Source organism: Mus pahari, chromosome 2 (genome assembly GCF_900095145.1).
Source record: "Mus pahari chromosome 2, PAHARI_EIJ_v1.1, whole genome shotgun sequence".
In the NCBI taxonomy this organism is placed as follows: Eukaryota; Metazoa; Chordata; class Mammalia; order Rodentia; family Muridae; genus Mus; species Mus pahari.
This window is the reverse complement of record NC_034591.1, coordinates 12671987-12690742: the sequence shown is the minus strand read 5'-3', so window position 1 is coordinate 12690742 and position 18756 is coordinate 12671987. Positions and strand designations below refer to the sequence as shown.

The 18756-nt window shown below is 35.8% G+C and overlaps 1 protein-coding gene across 6 annotated transcripts in view; it reads left to right on the top strand.

The window, feature by feature from the left end:
* Cd36 (CD36 molecule) overlaps nt 1-18756 on the top strand; it is an 89489-nt gene that overhangs the window by 50264 nt on the left and 20469 nt on the right. For 3 of the 6 annotated variants that reach the window (XM_029534903.1, XM_021191078.2, XM_029534902.1), the window contains 3 exons: nt 9156-9249; nt 9716-9925; nt 17639-17799. In XM_029534903.1, coding sequence (XP_029390763.1) covers nt 9806-9925; nt 17639-17799 — 281 coding nt within the window. In that variant the 5' untranslated portion in view covers nt 9156-9249; nt 9716-9805. Of the gene's footprint in view, nt 1-2070; nt 2125-4581; nt 4618-9155; nt 9250-9715; nt 9926-17638; nt 17800-18756 lie in introns of all 6 variants that reach the window. The other 3 variants (XM_029534901.1, XM_029534904.1, XM_029534900.1) reach the window with 3 other exon arrangements.

Genomic DNA, 18756 nt, shown 5'->3' with positions numbered 1-18756 from the left:
CATATGTAGCAGAGGATGGCCTAGTTGGCCATCTATGGGAGGAGAGGCCCTTGGTCTTGCGAAGAATCTATGCCCCAGTATAGGGGACTGCCAGGGCCAGGAAGTGGGAGTGGGTGGGTTGGGAAACAGGGGAAGCAGGGAGGGTATAGGGGATTTTTGGAGAGGAAACTAGGAAAGGGGAAAGCATTTGAAATGTAAATTAAGAAAATATCTAATAATAATAAAAAAGATTACAAAAATATTCATGTTGGGGATTCAATTCCACTGTGTGCCTTTTGCACCTTGAATAGCAAGAGCTGTTGGCTATGAGGCTGGACAACATCTACCAGTGGTCTTTGTGAATGTAAATTTGGTGTTTTGACATGTTCAATGGAATATGTAACACTTTACTCTCCAGAGAAAGTCAGAAAATACAGATGACATTAGTGTTACTAATAATCAGCCAAGTGAATGCAATGCTCATGTGCACATCTATTTTCAGGAAATATCTTTTTCTGTTAGTGCCCATATTTTCCTCATTTTGTATTGGTCTTCCCAATATTGTTAAATATTCTCTTTAAGATTTAGTTTTATCTGCACTTTTGTTGGAAACCTATCTCTAGATGGCTGTGTTGGTATTTATATGCCTGGGAATTAAAACTGAAAAAAAAGTATTTATATCAAAAAGATATAATAGATATGTAGAAAATACACAATCCTATCCTTGTCAAAGTATTTCTTAAGGTGTTCTTTTTCCTCCCTTGTCATATCATGCAATGTAGATACATTTTTCACAGTTTTAAGAGGATTGCCTATGGTTTCCTTTCCTATAAGTAACTTGTTCAATATGAAAAGCATAAGTGATTTATATTGAGGGTTTACAAGATGGTTTCATCTCTTTTCCCACTGAAGTCAAAGACAAAACCCCTATAAACCCGAAGTATGTTAATGATCTCTTGGTGGTAGTTAAATACATATATTATTGGTGTTATCCCCAGGAAACCTCAGCAAAGCATGAGGCTAAGAAGGAGTTTCAGATGTTCTCCCGTCATTTTTCACCCCTATAAGCAAGAGGGAGATCTGCCAGGGTCACACACCAATGGCAGGCACAATGTAAGACCAAGGACTGGCTTAACCCTGAGCTTATGAGCTAAATATACTCTTGCCCGTGACTCTTAGTTGCTTCATTTCAGGAGCAACCTGGAGACAATTTTCTAGTGAGCTTGCCAGCTTGTGGCTGCGATAACCTTGTGAGGGTTTTGCATATCTGCTAGTGGATTCTTTGTGAGAAGATTCTTCCCATTGTAGATCTAGAAGGACTGAGGTCGATGAGATGCTATGCTCAGTAGTATTAGAGTTGTTTGGTACTTGCGGTTTCTATTTTGGATAAAAATATTTAGGCTATTTTTTTATAAGCCTGTCACCATCCTCTTGAAATTTCAGCTAAATTAACAACAACAAAAAAAATGACAAATAGTTAAGAACTTCCACCTAGAACAATGGGCCATTTCCTTTTGTAAAGTTTGTTTGTCATCCCTGTTGATTGACAAGAGTTTCCAGTTGTTTTCCAAATTATGAATTTGAAAGTCTTCAGGTTCATGCTCAGTAGTATAGAAAAAACACTCTTCTCTGCACTTTATGACCTGAGATTTGCAGGCTTTGTTGGGACAGACCAACCAGTTCCCTAATTTACTTCCCCCTTGCTGCTACAGTCCAGCATCTGGAATAACGATTACAACCGAAAACAAAGTATAGAAGGGGTGGCTCACTTAATCAGTTCCGTTGGTTCTCTGGCCTCTGACTTACTTGGATGGGAACATGGCCAAAAAAAAAAAAAAAAAAAAAAAAAGACTGCTGAGTATTTCAAATGTAGGTGATGGGTCTTCACCAGAAATAGACCCCTGTGAGCTTAACTAGCAGTGTAGTGTGACTTTTTTTTTCTTTTCTTTTTTTCAATTCCGCTGGCAACAAACCACAAATTAGCAACTGACACTGAATTTTTTTTTTAAAGCTCATTTCAACTCCCACACACATAAGTAGTGAGGAATTCAGGGTAGGGGTTCTCTACTGAGGACGTTTTCTTCTTCACAGCTGCCTTCTGAAATGTGTGGAGCAACTGGTGGATGGTTTCCTAGGCTTTCAGAGGTAAGTTGTATGGGTTTTTTTTTCCCTTTACATTAAAAAAAGAAAAAGAAAAAATTTTCTGCCTTTACACTGAGAGAAGATAATAATATTTTAAAATACTTCCTATGAAAAATGTCAAATGAAGAGTAAATAAATCCATTCTTTTCTTACAGTCTCTAGGCTTTATTGAATGGTTATGTGTGGTTTACAGATCTTCCTATATTTTTGCTGGATAGTATCAAAATTGTATTCAGTGACCAGTGATATTTTAGTTTATAATTTTTGATATCATGTGTATTTTCAACACTCCTTTGTCAACATTTAAAATGATTTATAGGCCAATTTGGGTTTTATTCAAAACTTCTCTATTTAAACATGATTTTTACTTTAAAATATAAGAACATTTTTCAAGAGTGTTGATACAGTGAGATTAGTATATAAATAACTTGTAAAGCTTATATAGCACTCTGTCTTGATTGTAATTTGTAAACTATTTGCTGTTGTTCAGTGTCATTAGCTTGTTGAAGTTTCAGTGGGCAATTTGTGGTAAGCTTGATCATTTTCTCCACAGTTAGGAGTAAGGCAGGTGTTACATATACTTTTACTGAGCACTTTTCTCTAATGAACAAAAATACTTTACTTCCCAAAAGGAGTGGATTATTCCAAATAATGACTTTAAATTTAATTAATGTGTATCAGTATACTACTTAAATGTAAAAATGAAAGAAAATTAATGCCTTTGAAAATTAAAAAAAAATTGTTTCAAATATTAGTAAGTTATTTCCCTAAATCTTGGATTTAAAGGAGAGATAACACATATTTTACGAAAATTAACTATGTAGTTATTGACTGTTATTATTAACTAAGTAACTATAAATGACATAAATTTTTTATAATAAATTTGAAATATTTCTGAAGATGTAAGGATCTAGGACATTATAGTTCTTTCATAAATAATTTTAAGTTGGCAATGTCTTTTGAAAATCTAAGAGATTCTTGCTGTGCATACTGCTTTGTAAATAAATAAAAATAAAATCCTCAAGAAATTTTACTAGTTGATTTTCCAAGAGTGTTATAGAGTATATAATGAACAATGTAGAAAACCCTTTCTACTAAAGTCATTATTGAACCAGAACAATAAACCAAATTTAGATTAACAGATAACAGGGTGGCCTGGAGAAAATATTAAAGTTAACAATGGGTGGGGGATTTGTACAGAGTGTACTGAAAAGTTTGAGATTCATTTTGAAAGTCACAGAGTTGCTCCTCTTACCTTTAATAAAAATTATGGTTATTGTTCTCTAAATTTGAATAATTTTAATATTTTTTGCCTACTTTGCTTCTGATTTCCTGAAGGAACCAATTTTGTTACTGTTTTGTGATTTAATCCACAGTTTTATAGTTAACTTTCTAAAATATTCAATTGCATGGTCTGATGGAGTATCTATTTCACCACTGAACAAAAATTTAATATTACATGTGCAATGTATACAAATCAGATTTTAGTGAAATTTGAAAATATTTATGTAGTTTTTATATAACCATAATTACTGTACTTTTCTAAATTATGGTATTGGGCAACAAGACATTAGTTATTACTATATTGTAATTTCTTAAAAATTTTCATAATACTTCAAACTCATTATTTGCAAAATTTAACTTCTTATTGTATACACTTGTAATCTTTCTTAATCTATGTCAATCTTAGAGAAAATAACATAACAAAATAATTTGCAAAAAGCCACAACTGAATACATATTGGATAATCTCAGATTTTAACCCCTGAAAACCTTATAGTAATATTCTAACTGTAGTAGAATTTGGAGTAAAGAAAGAAATACTAATGCTACCTAGGTTCAATGATTACAAATATTTCTACAAGTAGGTCATGTATATGGTCTCACCTATTTCTGAGGTTGAAACAGACAGAATACAGTTCATTCCTAGGTCTAGTCATTGTTCACAATTTGTGGACTCAGTTTATAGAAGTTATAAAAAAATTGATTCTCAGGCTTCAGAAAGCAGGTAATACTTCTCGGATACTACATTAGATGATCTTCAAGTTTGTTGCTCATTAAGGAAATTTTCCTGTTGTTAAGTTTAAGTCAATATGTCAAAAGAATCAATTCAAACTTATAGTAATTCCAAGTTAAGCCTGTAACAGACAGGCTTACATTGGAAGGATTTTGGATACTACATGTATAATACAATCTCTTTATTAATTACATAATGTTAACCTTAAGACAAGTTTTTATTGTAATCTGATAAGTTTATAATTAAGTGAAATGATTCATTGACACTACAAATACCTGTTTATTGATTTGCTTATTATTTGATTTAATGTTATCCACTTACAATCTATTAGGATGTAGATGGACATATGAGTAAGAGAGGAGTCTGATGACTTTAACTGGACGAGAATTTGGAGGTTACCTTATCAAGATACTTAAAGTTTGTTTTTTTTTTTTTTTTTTGCAGAACCCTTAAATTCTGAAGTGATGGTTTAAAGCTCCTGTGAGGCATAGTTGAAAGCAAAGATCATAATTCTTATCATCGCTTTCTTTTTAGCCCTTCTCTGAGCTTGTATTTAACACTGAATCATATGTGCCATTTAACCAAAGAGTTCTATTTCTACACATAATTTTATAACAATTGGCCTAGGCCTTTTGTTTCAGCATGCTCAATTACTACCAGATAATTCCTGTAGAGGAATTTTAATCCAGCAACATGGCTGCTCTAGCAAGGGATCACATCCAAGGTTCTCCTCGGTCTGTGCTATCTGGCTGGAATGTAGACACATCTTTAATTCCAGGAGACAAGCAGCTTTCTTGGGTTCAAGCAGTTCAAGACCATCCAGGGATAAAGCATGTTTAGTGTACAGAAAAGCTTAGCTCCAGGCATGGTAGTGCGTGTCTTTAAATCCCAGCACTCAGGAGACAGAGGCGTGTGGACCTCTGAGTTCTAGTCAGTTCCATTGAGTCAACAAGTTGAGAGGCATGGCATTGGAGAGGAGTTCTTGGCAGTCCACTTCATACAGTCAGCTTTACCAGGATAGTTTTAAAGAGATGGGTTGTGGGTGAAGACAGAAGGAGCCAAGGAATGACAAAGAGACAGAAGATTAGAATAGATTGCCAGAGTTAGTTTGAGGTTAAGCAGAGAAATTCAGCTACAAGCAGAGAGAAGCCAGTTTGAGTCAGTCAGTCTGGAAAAGAGATGGGACCAGAAAAGCAGAGTTGAATTAGCCATCCAGAATTCAGAAAGAACTAAAAAAGCTAAGTTTATTCAGGAGTAGGCCTCTGAGGTGACAATTGCATCTGGCAAATATAATTACATTTATACCTTCCTGCTAATCTATGTTTAAATGTATATATTGTCTTTATAGAATCATGGCTTTGTAAATACCAATAGACAGGGTGGAGGGTAAATGTGCAAAAAGGACATAATAAATTTAAAAAATCCTGTAATCATATTTAACCTGTTATTCATTAAATTACCCCAAGTTGTATTTCTACATTAGGCTATCATGAGTAGGTGCTGTTCTTTTCTTGGGAAAGGAAGACTCTATAGGAAACGATGACAGTTTTTATAGTTTTATGGCCTGGTTTCCTATGTTAAGAATAAGAATTTTTAGTTGTTGGTAGATGGAGGAAAAGATAGGATCCGTCTGATTCTGTAACATTTTCATATTCACTGTTCACATCTCAGCATACATTACCTGTGGGCCATGTCTTTCCTAGGTGGAGTTTCTGAGGGAACACAGTTTGAAACACATGTGGGAATAATTAGAGATTCCTCCCGGGAATTTGCTCTACACTTTGGCCTATTTACCAGGGAGTCTGCTTATAGTTCATCCTACCTCAGACTTTGCACAATCTACTGGTTTCTACTAGGTTTCTCAAGTAGGAAAAGGGCCCTGTGCTTCAAAGTTCATAATAGGAGTACTCTGCCAATCTGACAACACCTGGAAAATAATAATAATAGTAATAATAATAATAATAATAATAATAAATGATCATAATAATACCACTTCCCCTGCTCCTTTTAAAGACATTGAAAAAATATAAAATCCACTCTGAAGTTCTGAAAATGCAATCTACATGTGTTTTATACAGTGGATAAGAGATAATCGCTGACATATTTGTAACAAGTGATATTTTAAAACATGCCATGCTATTCCCTCTTTAGATTAGTCCAAACAGTTCTCTGGTCCTGATTATTCTTTGTCTTTTACATTTTAGTACTTTAAGCAGGAAACAGTTTGTTGTAAATAATATCTACACTATAGAATTAATGTTAGCAAAATTAATGTTAAGTTAGAAAATAAATAACAATGTAAAATATGGGCAGGTATGCTATTGAGAAAATGTAATCTCAGTTCCAAATTTTGAAGTCCTTAATAGCTAAATTGACAGAAAGTAGTTAAAAAGACTATATGTTTCTGTGAAGGTAAGTATGGATGGCCAAGGTGCTGGCTAGAATGTGCTAACCTGAGCATTTATCTCCAGGTCAATAAAATACCTTCAGTTTTATGTCATGTACTATGAGAAAGAAAAGCATAAACACAGTATAAACCCCTCCTTCTTCATAATGTTAAGGGACTAAATGATAATCAGTGAGCCCTAGTTAAAAAAAAGGATATTTCCTATTTTTAGGGAAAACCCAGAAACTTTATTTTGACATAATGTAATGATAATAAATCAATCATTAAAAATATGAACCAGTGGATAAGCTAACTTCTTCCACTCTGTCAAATATCAGCATATAGTTGAAAGAAAGTTGTATAAATGCTTATATTTAGGTTTATCATTATAATCTAAATATATTTATTGATATCCTTGTTTTCTAAGAGTCTTACTGTACATCAGCTGGACACGGGCATGTTCTCACTTCCGTTTGAAGCAGACATAACTCAGACCATACCTACCTCTACCTACTGATTATTAGTCAGGTGTACATGTCCTATGATTGATTTCTTGGCAATAGAAATCAGGTTCTGTTCTTTGGATGCTCTAGTAGATGCTGTTATAACTTTTCATCTCTTGTAGAAACCTTTTGCTCTTATGCATAGGAATACTTCAATAAGAAAAACGTGAAAATGGTATATTCACAATTCATATTTATTGTAATACAGATCTGAACAAGGGACAAATATGTGCACACCTAGTTCAAAAGCAATAATATTCGAATTTTAAGGTCACTTTATACTCTACTTGTCAGAATTGTAAATGATTTTATTAAATAATTTCTAGCTTGTATTTATAAAATGTGTGTGTGTGTGTGTGTGTGTGTGTGTATGTGTGTGTGTGTGTGTGTGTGTGTGTGTATTAAACTTTCAGGGTTTAATTCTCTCTTTCTGCCTTATAGATCCCAATCAACATATCAGCTTGGCAGCAAGTGTACTTATGCACTGCCATCTCCCTGCCCCAAATAAATAATTTTAATGATGTTCATATGGACATTAAATAACTTTCCAAATAAAGTAACTCAGTACGTGCTTTTACTTAGATCTAATTAATTTATATTCACCAAACTTCTGTAACACACAGGATTTCTGGTCCCAGTTCTAAGATCATGGGCCAAATTTTCTTAAAGAGGCTCTCTTAAACTTCTCTAAGAAGAGTTAGGCAGATATGAAGTGTGTCAGGAACAAAGGTCTCTGGGTTGTCACCTTGCTGTGTAATCACAGTTGCCATACCTTTTGGTCTTCCTGGCAGCAACTTGGAAACCAACCAAAAATGGGTGAATATCATTTCTGCTACTAACATAGGAAACTGCCACTTTTACTTTATATCCTATCTTGAAACATTAGAAAAGTCAAAATATGGAGAGACTGAGTATTTCTTTATTGCCTCTTAAAGAGGCAGAAAGGTCAGGTTTTTTTCATCTCCAACCTTTGATCTGTGCTTGGTGCTGGATCCTGTGCTGGGTGCTGGATCCTGTGCTGGGTGCTGGGTCCCGTGCTGGGTCCTGTGCTGGGTGCTGGATCCTGTGCTGGGTGCTGGGTCCTGTGCTGGGTGCTGGGTCCTGTGCTGGGTGCTGGGTCCCGAGCTGGGTGCTGGATCCTGTGCTGGGTGCTGGATCCTGTGCTGGGTGCTGGATCCCGTGCTGGGTGCTGGATCCTGTGCTGGGTGCTGGATCCCTCTGCTTTCACTTCTGCCTCACAGGTATGATCCTTTACAGTTGGCAGAGTTCCAGCCTCCTCGCCAGTTCTGGGGGTGCAGCCTCAGACCTTCCAATTGCATGAATGGAGAGAAGCTGCAGGGGTTGCAGAGGGAGTACAGATGCCAGGAAAGGGTCTGGGCCCTTTGTGCTTCTCCATTTTTGAGAAAGGCTATGGTTGTACACAGAGTATTTTATAAATGCTCTCTGTGTGCCTTATCTTTCCTCGGTTCTATTGACATCAGTGTTCCTCTTGGCTACGGGCATTTTGTTGTAACACAAAACTTATCTAAAGTACAAACCGCAGGTATACACCACACCATGAAGGGTTAAACACCATAATAAAACTGTCACTGAAGCCCAACTTCTTCTTCAAGTGTTGATAAAAAAGACATAATTCTATCAGTTTTGTTACAGCAGGATCCAGTTGTTCTCTAAATTGCTTCCTTCCAATGTTATATAATACCCACACAAAATAGGATATTGCAAATTAAACTGCCTGCATGGCGTGCATAGTAGCAAAACTACTGTATTTAAGAGCATTGTCATGAATCTCTACATACGAAAAAAATAATGCTACTACAGTTGGATACATAAAGTAATCTTTAAGAATAGCAAAAATCAAATATATTATATAATATGTATATATTATAATTGTATCTTCAAATTCTTTAACATATGTCCTGTCAAAATCATTGATAATGAAATTAGAAACCATATACTTTTAAAAGTTTCTGGAATGTTTTCCACACTGTATGGGGAAAGTTTCAGGCATGAACATAAAAACTGGAAAAGAAGTGGAATTTTCATTAATGCTATGATTATATTAAAGAAAATAGTAGTATTGGTTTTGTGATAATATGTTTTTCCTCTGCATTGTTTTGTTTTGACAGGTAGCTTACAAATGATTTGAAGTGCTGATCCTTTCAGAGTCTCAACAGACTATTTCTCAGACAACTCATCCATTGCTGTTTATGCATGAATTAGGTATGCTACCACTACGGTTGTGGGTTAGTAGACAAGGAATATCAGTCCAGCCACATTTGTTTTGCAGGAGATTTCCTGGAAGAGCACTCAGGGTTCTGTTTGGGTGGAGAAACTAGGTAGGGGGTGAAGGTATAAAAAAGCATGCCGCACTGTGATAAGTCTTAGGATGAGAATACGTTTATATGGCTTTCCTTAGATAAGATTGTAGTATGTTAATCACCAGGGGATTAATATGCAAAACAGAAAAGTTTAAAAACCAAGCATTCTCTCTGTTATTCCTTCTGCTTCTGGTGGGTTTTTATGAACAAGATGAAGGAGAAGAACCTAGAAAACCAGTGTGGTGAAACCAACAAAAAGACTTGTTTGTTAGTTGGCAAAATCATCTGTATCAGTGGCATGATTTCTTTGTACTTTGATCTTTTTGTGCTGATACTTAAGCTTCTTTTTTATGACCTCTTTCTAATAGTAGAACCAGGCCACGTAGAAAACACTGCGATTGTACCTGGGAGTTAGCGAGAAAACCAGTGCTCTCCCTTGATTCTGCTGCACAAGGAGAATGGGCTGTGATCGGAACTGTGGGCTCATTGCTGGAGCTGTTATTGGTGCTGTCCTGGCTGTGTTCGGAGGCATTCTCATGCCAGTTGGAGACATGCTCATTGAGAAGACAATCAAAAGGGTAAAAATGACTGAGAAAACCTGTTGTACCATTCACTTATTCTCCCGTGTCTCTTGTTGTTATTGTGTTATTGTTCTGGATGCTTGCTTGTTTTATATTGTCTGGTAATTTTATACTTTAAGTAAGAAGGGTGAATCACTGTAACCTAACAAGATAAAGTAAGCATATGGGAAACATTACAATGTAATGCAAAGTGAGCTCACATACACTCCTATAAATATAATGTAAATTGGACTAGAATATATTACTAATCTTAAATGCATCAAATTTTGTTAAGACTTCAGATCAGAGTCATGTAATTTAGTAGAAATAATTTTCTTTACTTCTGGAGTAGACTGGCATGCTTTTGAATAGAAATATTCAAATAAGTATTTTATAAGGGTATGATTATAAAAGTAGTTGCACTTTAATTAACCATGAAAAATGCACATATCTATTTGGGTTTGAATGTTAAAAAGTGTTTAATATTTAATGAGAAGCTCTGGAAAACTGCTCATTTGAATAGGTGTAATAGTCATTACTAATAGGTAGTCTCTCTTTACTCACTTTAGGATTTGGCTTTGTTAAACTTTCAGGAAAAGTGTTCAGTAGGATGTGTTTTGGCTAACATCAATAAATCTAACTTAAACTCAAACTGGAATGATTTAGATATATAGATATGGACAAAATCATCTCCTTCCCTAGTTCATTGTAATTAACTTCAAATTCAAAGAAATTTTAGTGAATTGAAGATATTTTAAGGGGAAGCCTACCCGCTGTCGTCCTGAAAGAAATTGAGCAGTTTGAAAATGGTGGTTACAAATAAATCTACCCAGAACAAAGTGAATGGTAGAGAAAAGGTTTCTGCCCTGCCCAGAGGTACCCATGTTCATTTGAAAAGTCATCAACAACAGTGCCCAAATGTCACATGCAGGAGCACTCACCTCCCAAATTAGTTCTGATTCTAGTAACGTAGACATACAGTAACTGTACTGCAGAGAAGAACCAGAGAAATGGATTGGTTGTATCTGTTTGTACTGAAACTTCTGTTACTGACAAGACCATTCAGTCTGTTATCTACTTGTTAATTTTTTTTCTACATTGCCTTCTTCAGGATATAAGCAAACATCATTTGCATTCACAGGTGCATTGCTTTAATAGAATTAATATAAAACCCTCATATCTAGCTATTCACAAATAGAAGTTACTGCTTTGTAATTTTCTTGTTTCATTACAACTGCTGAGGATTTGGGGTGAAATATTCCCTCTCACTGAATTATTTAGCTGTCATCTCTCTGTGTAGGGTATTAAAGGTAAGAATTCCTATACACACACACACACACACACACACACACACACACACACACACACTATATTGTTCAATAATTATACAATCATCCATTTCTCCAAATGTTTGCATTTAGTGAAAAACACGTTATATTGTGCAATAAATGTTTTAAATTATACATACTATTATATATGTATATATAAACATATTATATATGATCTTTACTCAATCTTGGGTAGTATTATCTTTCCTGGTAGTAGTATTAATATAGAATTACAAAGAAGGGTAGGGGTGGAAGAGGGGAGGATTGCTTGACCAGAGTTGAAGAGCAGGGGAGGGGAGAATGGAACTGCCATTTCTACAGGCCTTTTTACTTTATTATTTGTGGTTTTCACCCAGATCATTGTAGATCATTTTCTCTAGAAAATTGTTCAAAAGACTAGAACTGTCTTTTGAACAAAAAAAGTCACAGTCTCTTAGGATACACCATTATAAACTACCAAGAATAGTGGCTGAGTACTGATAAGTTTATCTATTCTTCACATAACAAAACGTGTTCATATAAACTTTCATGAGGAGTATGTGAGTGCTAGCAGCATTCTGAATTAAATCTTTACAAATTTTATCTGAGATATAATGAGAACTCATAAAAAGAGAGTTTTAGACAATCAATTGTTTCAAAGTTCATTTTTGTAGCATGAATTATTGGGAGCAAAATAAATCAAAAAGTTGAAGAAATATCTAAAACAATGTGTGTCTTATGGAAAAATGAACAAACCTTTGAGAGTATAGAACTAAATTTTGTATAATATAGAAAAATAAATGTCATATATGAAGAAAAAATGAGAATATTCATGAGTATTCAGGAAGACACTAAAATTTTGCTTGATTTTGAAGAAGCATATCATTTGAAAAGCCCATAAGACTAATTAATGTCAGGAGAAAAGTTGTGGGCTGGAACTGAAGGCAGAGAAGAGGGGCAGACTGAGGAGCTACATGGAAGAAAGATTGTAAATGTCAGGTAGTAGATGACCCCAAGGAAGCAGTGTTTCAGACACAACAGATGCACATATGAACTCACAGAGACTGTGACAGCATGCAGAAGCCCTGCACAAGCTCAAACGAAACAAAAAGACAGCAAAGAGAAGGGAAGAGGACACAAATTCCCACCCCCTAACCAAGAATCTATACAGTTGATACCTGCTGGGAAAAAAAAATCACTTTTCTTCAATGCAGTACCAATTTGAGTGATTTTAAACTACACACCAGGAAAGGTTCTATGCAGGACCAAGAAGTAGTTGGCCTACACAAAATGGATTCCATGCTTTATTGTGCAGTTTTTGTTTGCTTTGCTTTGGTTTAGGTTTTCTGTCTTGTCTGCTTTGCTTTTCTTTGATTCTGTGTTTTGATTTTCATTTGAGAGAGAGAAAATGAATGAATGAATGAATGAATGAATGAATGAATGAATGAAACCAGGTGGGGTGGGTGGTGGATGGGAGGGTTGGATCTGGAAGGAGTTGGTGTTGCGGGAGAGGAAAACATGATCAAAGTATATTGTAAGGTATTACAAGTAGATAACTTAGCAAGGTTACTAGAATAAACAAGAGGTGGGTATAAAGCAAAGTGTACTTGGATTTAAGAAGCTTACAATAAGAAGAACAATAGCTAGTTGGTGATGTAATAAACATAGTTGCTATATTGTTTTCAGTAAGATGAAAGGAAACATGCATTTAGAGAGCAGAACCATCAATAGCCTGGTGCTATAATTAAGACCTTCCCATGTAAAAAATTCATTTAATTGTCATACATAAACATGTGAGATTATTCCATCAAATTTATTATCTCAAGGTATTAAATCAATTATGTCGTATTTAGTCAGTAGGAAAAGTTAGAGATTAAATGGTATATGCTTGAATAGTGTGACCCTTAAATAGATGTGGTTAGGAAGTGAAGACACAAAAGCTACAGAAGAATAATCATTGTCAGACAAATCTTTGTAAAGGAGAATTAAAAATAGTTTTTGTATAATAGAAATGTCATTGTTTATAGGTCCATTATATGGCAAAAGCCCTGAAGTAGGGAAATTCAAGGAAAAGCTATTGATGTATGGATGCATTCAAATTTTAGATAGATAGATTAAATCAGGGAAGAAATGAGTAAACATGGATTTATAATATGTCCAGTTGGCTTGTTGATGGGAATACATATTCGAAGAAGTGAAAGCATAGATATTTGGCAAGTAGCTGATGCAAGTTTCACTCTGTACTCAAAGGTCAGAGTTCAGATAGATTTGATCTCATTGCTCGGAAATTATAGATAAACCGAGACAAGCATTCTGCCTTTTAGGGGTTGAGTGTCCAAAGAAAAAAGCAGGGTTGTGCACTACGAGAATTCGTGCAAGGTCAGAGGCAAAGAGAGTCAGGAGAGGAAAAGAAGGGCTTTTGTTTGTGCGTTGGTTGATTGGTTTTGTTGGTTTGTTTTGGTTTTGTTTTATGAAGAAGGAGTGGGGGGAAAGAGTGTAATTGAGAAGGAAACCTGGTATTAAGGGAAGGTCAAATGAAACATTCCCTGACTGATGAAAACAGTGGTAAGGGCAGGTAGAGATGGCCCAGTTGTGATATACTGGTCACACAGTGGGAAGACCTGAGCTCTGTCCCCAGAACTTACGCTAAGGGCTGCCATGGTAGTTCATAGCTGACATCTCAGTAACGAAGAAACAGACAGGGATGAATTCCCAGGGATTTCTGGCCAACAGCCTAACCTGAGGCCTGGTTCAATGGGTTATTTGTCCTCAAAAAGGACTGTGGAGTTTAGGGATCCCAAAGACTGACAAGTGAGATAGACCTCAGGACACCACATGCCAGTGCACATGATTTTGACTCATAAGCAATGCTTTAGAAACAGAATTCAGCACATGTATGTTTCCTTTTCTTTCCCAGGTTATTATCATGTAGTTCATGACTCACCCCGAATGGCAATCTCCCATGTAATGTTCTTATATAAATCCTAAAAGTATGACTTTTGAATCTCTGAAACATTAAATCTTAATGCTCCAATATAATTTAATACATTTTAATCCATATTTAAATTGATCATAACCTAATTTAATGAGTTAAGAACTAATAATAAAGCCATTTGTTCTTTTAACATAACTGTAACCAATTATATGAATTCTCTTTCACTTTACAGATATAACCCACAAATGTAAGAACTTTTATTAGCTTACATTAATTGTACATACCAATGAGTTTCTCTGTGATATTTTCCTACATGCATAGAATATATTTTAATCAGATTCATTTCTCATGATCCTCTTTGTCCTCTCTCAGCAGTATCTTCTCTCTTCAAGCACTACTTCGACCTGATTTTTTTCTTTATTTGTGACAGGGTGGATGAGTTTAATTAGTGTTGTTTACATGAGGACTCCCCCATCCCTAATGAAATGCTGTTATATCCAACATTCTGCACATTATGTTCTGGTACTAACAACTCTGATGAGTTTGTGAGCCCAACAGCCACGCCATCCATACCATGTCACCACATTCTTCCCCTATAGGTGCCTCATTCAAGGCTGAGCCAGCAAGAAACATTCACTTATTCTCAGCACTTTCTCAGTTATAAGTCTCAATACTAACCACCATACACTGCCAAAGCCAGCTTCCCTGGAGTGCTTGTCTATGAACATGGAAGTCAAATATTCAGAAGAAAGCTGGAAGAGCACAAGTCTACTTAGCCAAACAACCGCAGTTGTTAGGGACTGCAACCTCCACAGCTAGGGCATTTGACTAGATTTACTGTACCAGGAGAGAATTCCCTCCTGTGCAGTGGAGCCTCACATCTAAGCTGAAAGAGGTTGGCTATACTGTTCTACTTAGAACTGGTCCTGGGTAGATTGGATGTATGTCTTGTCTTAATATTATAAGGAAACTAAGATATAGCTAAGTTAAATAATCTGCACAGATTCACATAAATCTACATTATTTAGTTTCTAGTATAGTATCTAGTTTCAAAATATACTGAATGTGCTAAACATGACTCAGTTTTCACATGGTCTTGGGTGACTGGGGCAATTCTTATAATTTTGTGTGCCATCTATCTCAATACAAAAGAATATAAGGGAGCTTTAATTATTACACTAACATTGACTGTTATATGAAGGAGACATACACACTCGGTTTTGCCATTATATTAAAAGAGTATTCACCCACACAACTGTCAAAGTTAGTGTGCACACCTCAGTCTTTGAGTGATAGCTGCCTCACCCTACCAGTCTACTAGCTTGTTCAACAAACAAATGATAAGTATGGCCAGAAATCATTTCTGATATCTCTCTCTCTCTCTCTCTCTCTCTCTCTCTCTCTCTCTCTCTCTCTCTCTCTCTCTCTCTCTCTCTCTCTCTCTCTCTCTCTCTCTCTCTCTCTCTCTCTCTCTCGACAGGGTTTCTCTGTATAGTCCTGGCTTCCCTGGAATTCACTCTGTAGACCAGGATGGCCTTGAACTCAGAAATCCACCAGCCTCTGCCTGCTGAGTGCTGGGATTAAAGGTGTGCGCCATCACTGCTCACATTTCTGATCTCATAAGAGTATATTGACTTATTTTCATTAAGGACAAAATAATTTTGTATTTTATGTAACACAAGATAAACAGTAACTATTATGTTGGGCCTTAAATTGTTTATGGTGTATAGATTCACGGTCTTGTGACATAAGTTAATACAGATTTCAGCTTTAATATTCACAAACACCTTTATCTTAAGAAAGGTGGGTATAATCAGCTTTGTAACTTTGCTCTAATACCGGGCTGGTGTAGAAATAAGCATTTTGACTGCCTATTTTTTTTTTTTAAAGGATATAATCATAGAAATGCAATAGCTCTCTGAGCATCACATGTTCATGTTCAACTCTTGTTCCTGTATACATTGTTTACAGTGCTATAGCATTTATAGCATTTTTCAAACACATCCTAACCTGCTCCCTTGCCTTTCTTTAGTGGCTTCCATTATTCCCAGCATTAAGTAATATCATTTCCTGGAGACAGAAAACTCAACTCACACCTACCAACTAAACAGCTGATCAGGATATGTGTATGTTAGGGAAACCAGTCACAGCAGGAACCAAGAGAGGACTGACTTAAGGCTCAATAATACAAATTTCCCTAAGACTCTGCTACTATTTGCCCAGGCTGCACTTCTTCCAGCCATGTGCTTTCAAGGAAACTCAACCGCAAAAAGTATGTCACTTCTCTCCTTTCCTGTTCTTATCATTCAGTGAATTGATATTTCCAGGAGAAAAAAGTAGGTTAGGTTGTTCCTATATTCATGGACTCCCTTAGGCTAATTTTCTGTGAAAGATGTTTCTTCCTCTTCCTCTTGAACACTTTTAAACATGGGCATTCTTCCCAAATGACTTAATTGCAAGCGATAAACTCTCTTTGTTTGCACTAGTTACTATGACGACACAGACTTCCTGTTCTGAGAGTAAATGCACTAGAAAAGAAGCTGGGAAAGCATCTATGGTAACTCTCTCACCTTGCAGACTATGAAAGGGACCCTAAGGGGTTTAGTGGCTTTCTACTTGGTCCCAAAGCTCCTAAACAGGAGGCAGTTTCTAATAAAAGGTGTTTCAGCTCTGATGCTGTATATTTAATTGCTTCATAGTTTCAGCACCACTGATATACATGATTTCTAATGTATATCATGCATACACACAGACATAAACTCACACCACACACACACACACACACACACACACACACACACACACACACATCACCCCTTCCTAATTTTGCTCTTTAAAAACTAGTGATGCAATGACTAATTAAGGAGCAGTATTATTTGTAAAAACACAATCTGGCAATCCTCAAACATATGATTCATAGAGGTCATATTGGAAAAGATTCCAAAGAGGAAATATCCATATTTATGTAATTAAGCCTCAAGGATTTATGATCTTCATTTAATAAAGATTAGCTACAAGCCCTTGCATTATCCAACTTTGGAAGAAAGGAATTTTGTTGTTATTGTTGTTGTTGTTGTCATTGTTGAAAGCTCCAAATAGTACTCAAGTTGTCTCTCAGCTTCTCTCTTTTGCCTCATCAACACAGATTCTCTGAGTTAGATTATACCTGACAAAAATCTTTTGTTTGATAACACTTAGAATTAGCTTAACTTACTGTTTTGTTGACAAAGGGAGTGTTGCCATGGGTTCACTTGAAAGGTTACTTTAAAAGCAACAAGGATGGCTTCACCATTTACACACTGGTTCTCTTCATAAATGTTAACCAAGAGAGTGTCCTTCATGTGAACAGCATTCCTGCTTCAAGTGTGTGACAAAGTTACACAAGTTCTCACAAGGCAGTCCTTTTATTCTGACTAAACCTAACAAGGTCCTAAAAATTTCCGTGTTCATTACAAAAAACAAACCAAACTTGTTCCCCCTCCCCCATAGGAAGTTGTCCTTGAAGAAGGAACCACTGCTTTCCAAAACTGGGTTAAAACAGGCACCACTGTGTACAGACAGTTTTGGATCTTTGATGTGCAAAACCCAGATGACGTGGCAAAGAACAGCAGCAAAATCAAGGTTAAGCAAAGAGGTCCTTACACATACCGGTGAGTGAGCTCTTGAGAAGGGGTCGTGTTCCCACTTAGTTTCTGAGAACTGTTCTTCCTTAGGAGTTCCATTGAATTGAAGTGTACTTATTTTCTTGCCAACAAAATTTATATCAAAAGTTTTCCCTACAAGTGAAGACTCTTAGTCTATGGATTTAGATTCTATCTATATGTGCTACCCAAATGTTATCATATATTATATGAAAAAGAAATATAGACTTTATTATCATTTTAAAGCTATTAAATAACTCCCCTCCTCAAAAACTTTTGGTTTTGACACTTCTGTCATGTCCCGAACTGTGCAGTAGTTGGCATGCTGAGAGTTTTATGAATACATGGCTATGTCTTAAAATGAAACAGGTATCGTACTTACATGATTATCCTGGTGTGGCTTCTAGGCTAGAAAGAATAGCAACCCCCATCAACCACTACAGCAAGCGGATCTAAAAGACTCCATCTCTCCATTTTAAAGTCCTTTGTGTGCTGCAGATAAATACTCAGTTTTGAGAACCACAGGGCTAAAATGATTTTGCATAGTTGTAGTTCCTACTAAGTGTTGAAGTCAGCTATGTATTGAGACTTAAATAGCAATTTATTTATTTATTTATTTATTTATTTATTTATTTATTTATTTATTTATGGTTTTTTTGAGATAGGGTATCTCTGTATAGGCCTGGCTGTCCTGGAACTCACTTTGTAGACCAAGCTGACCTCAAACTTAGAAATCTGCCTGCCTCTGCCTCCCAAGTGCTGGGACTAAAGGTGTGCGCCACCACTGCCTAGCTTAAATAGCAATTTAAAACATAATATTTTGCTCTGATACACTTTTATTTAATAAAGTTATAGATAGCATCTTAAATAAATACATTTAGGGGAAATAATCAGTCATTCTCCAGTCACTCTCCAAAGCATATTTCTGAATTAAACCTGTAACAATATACAATTTTGCCAAAGAAG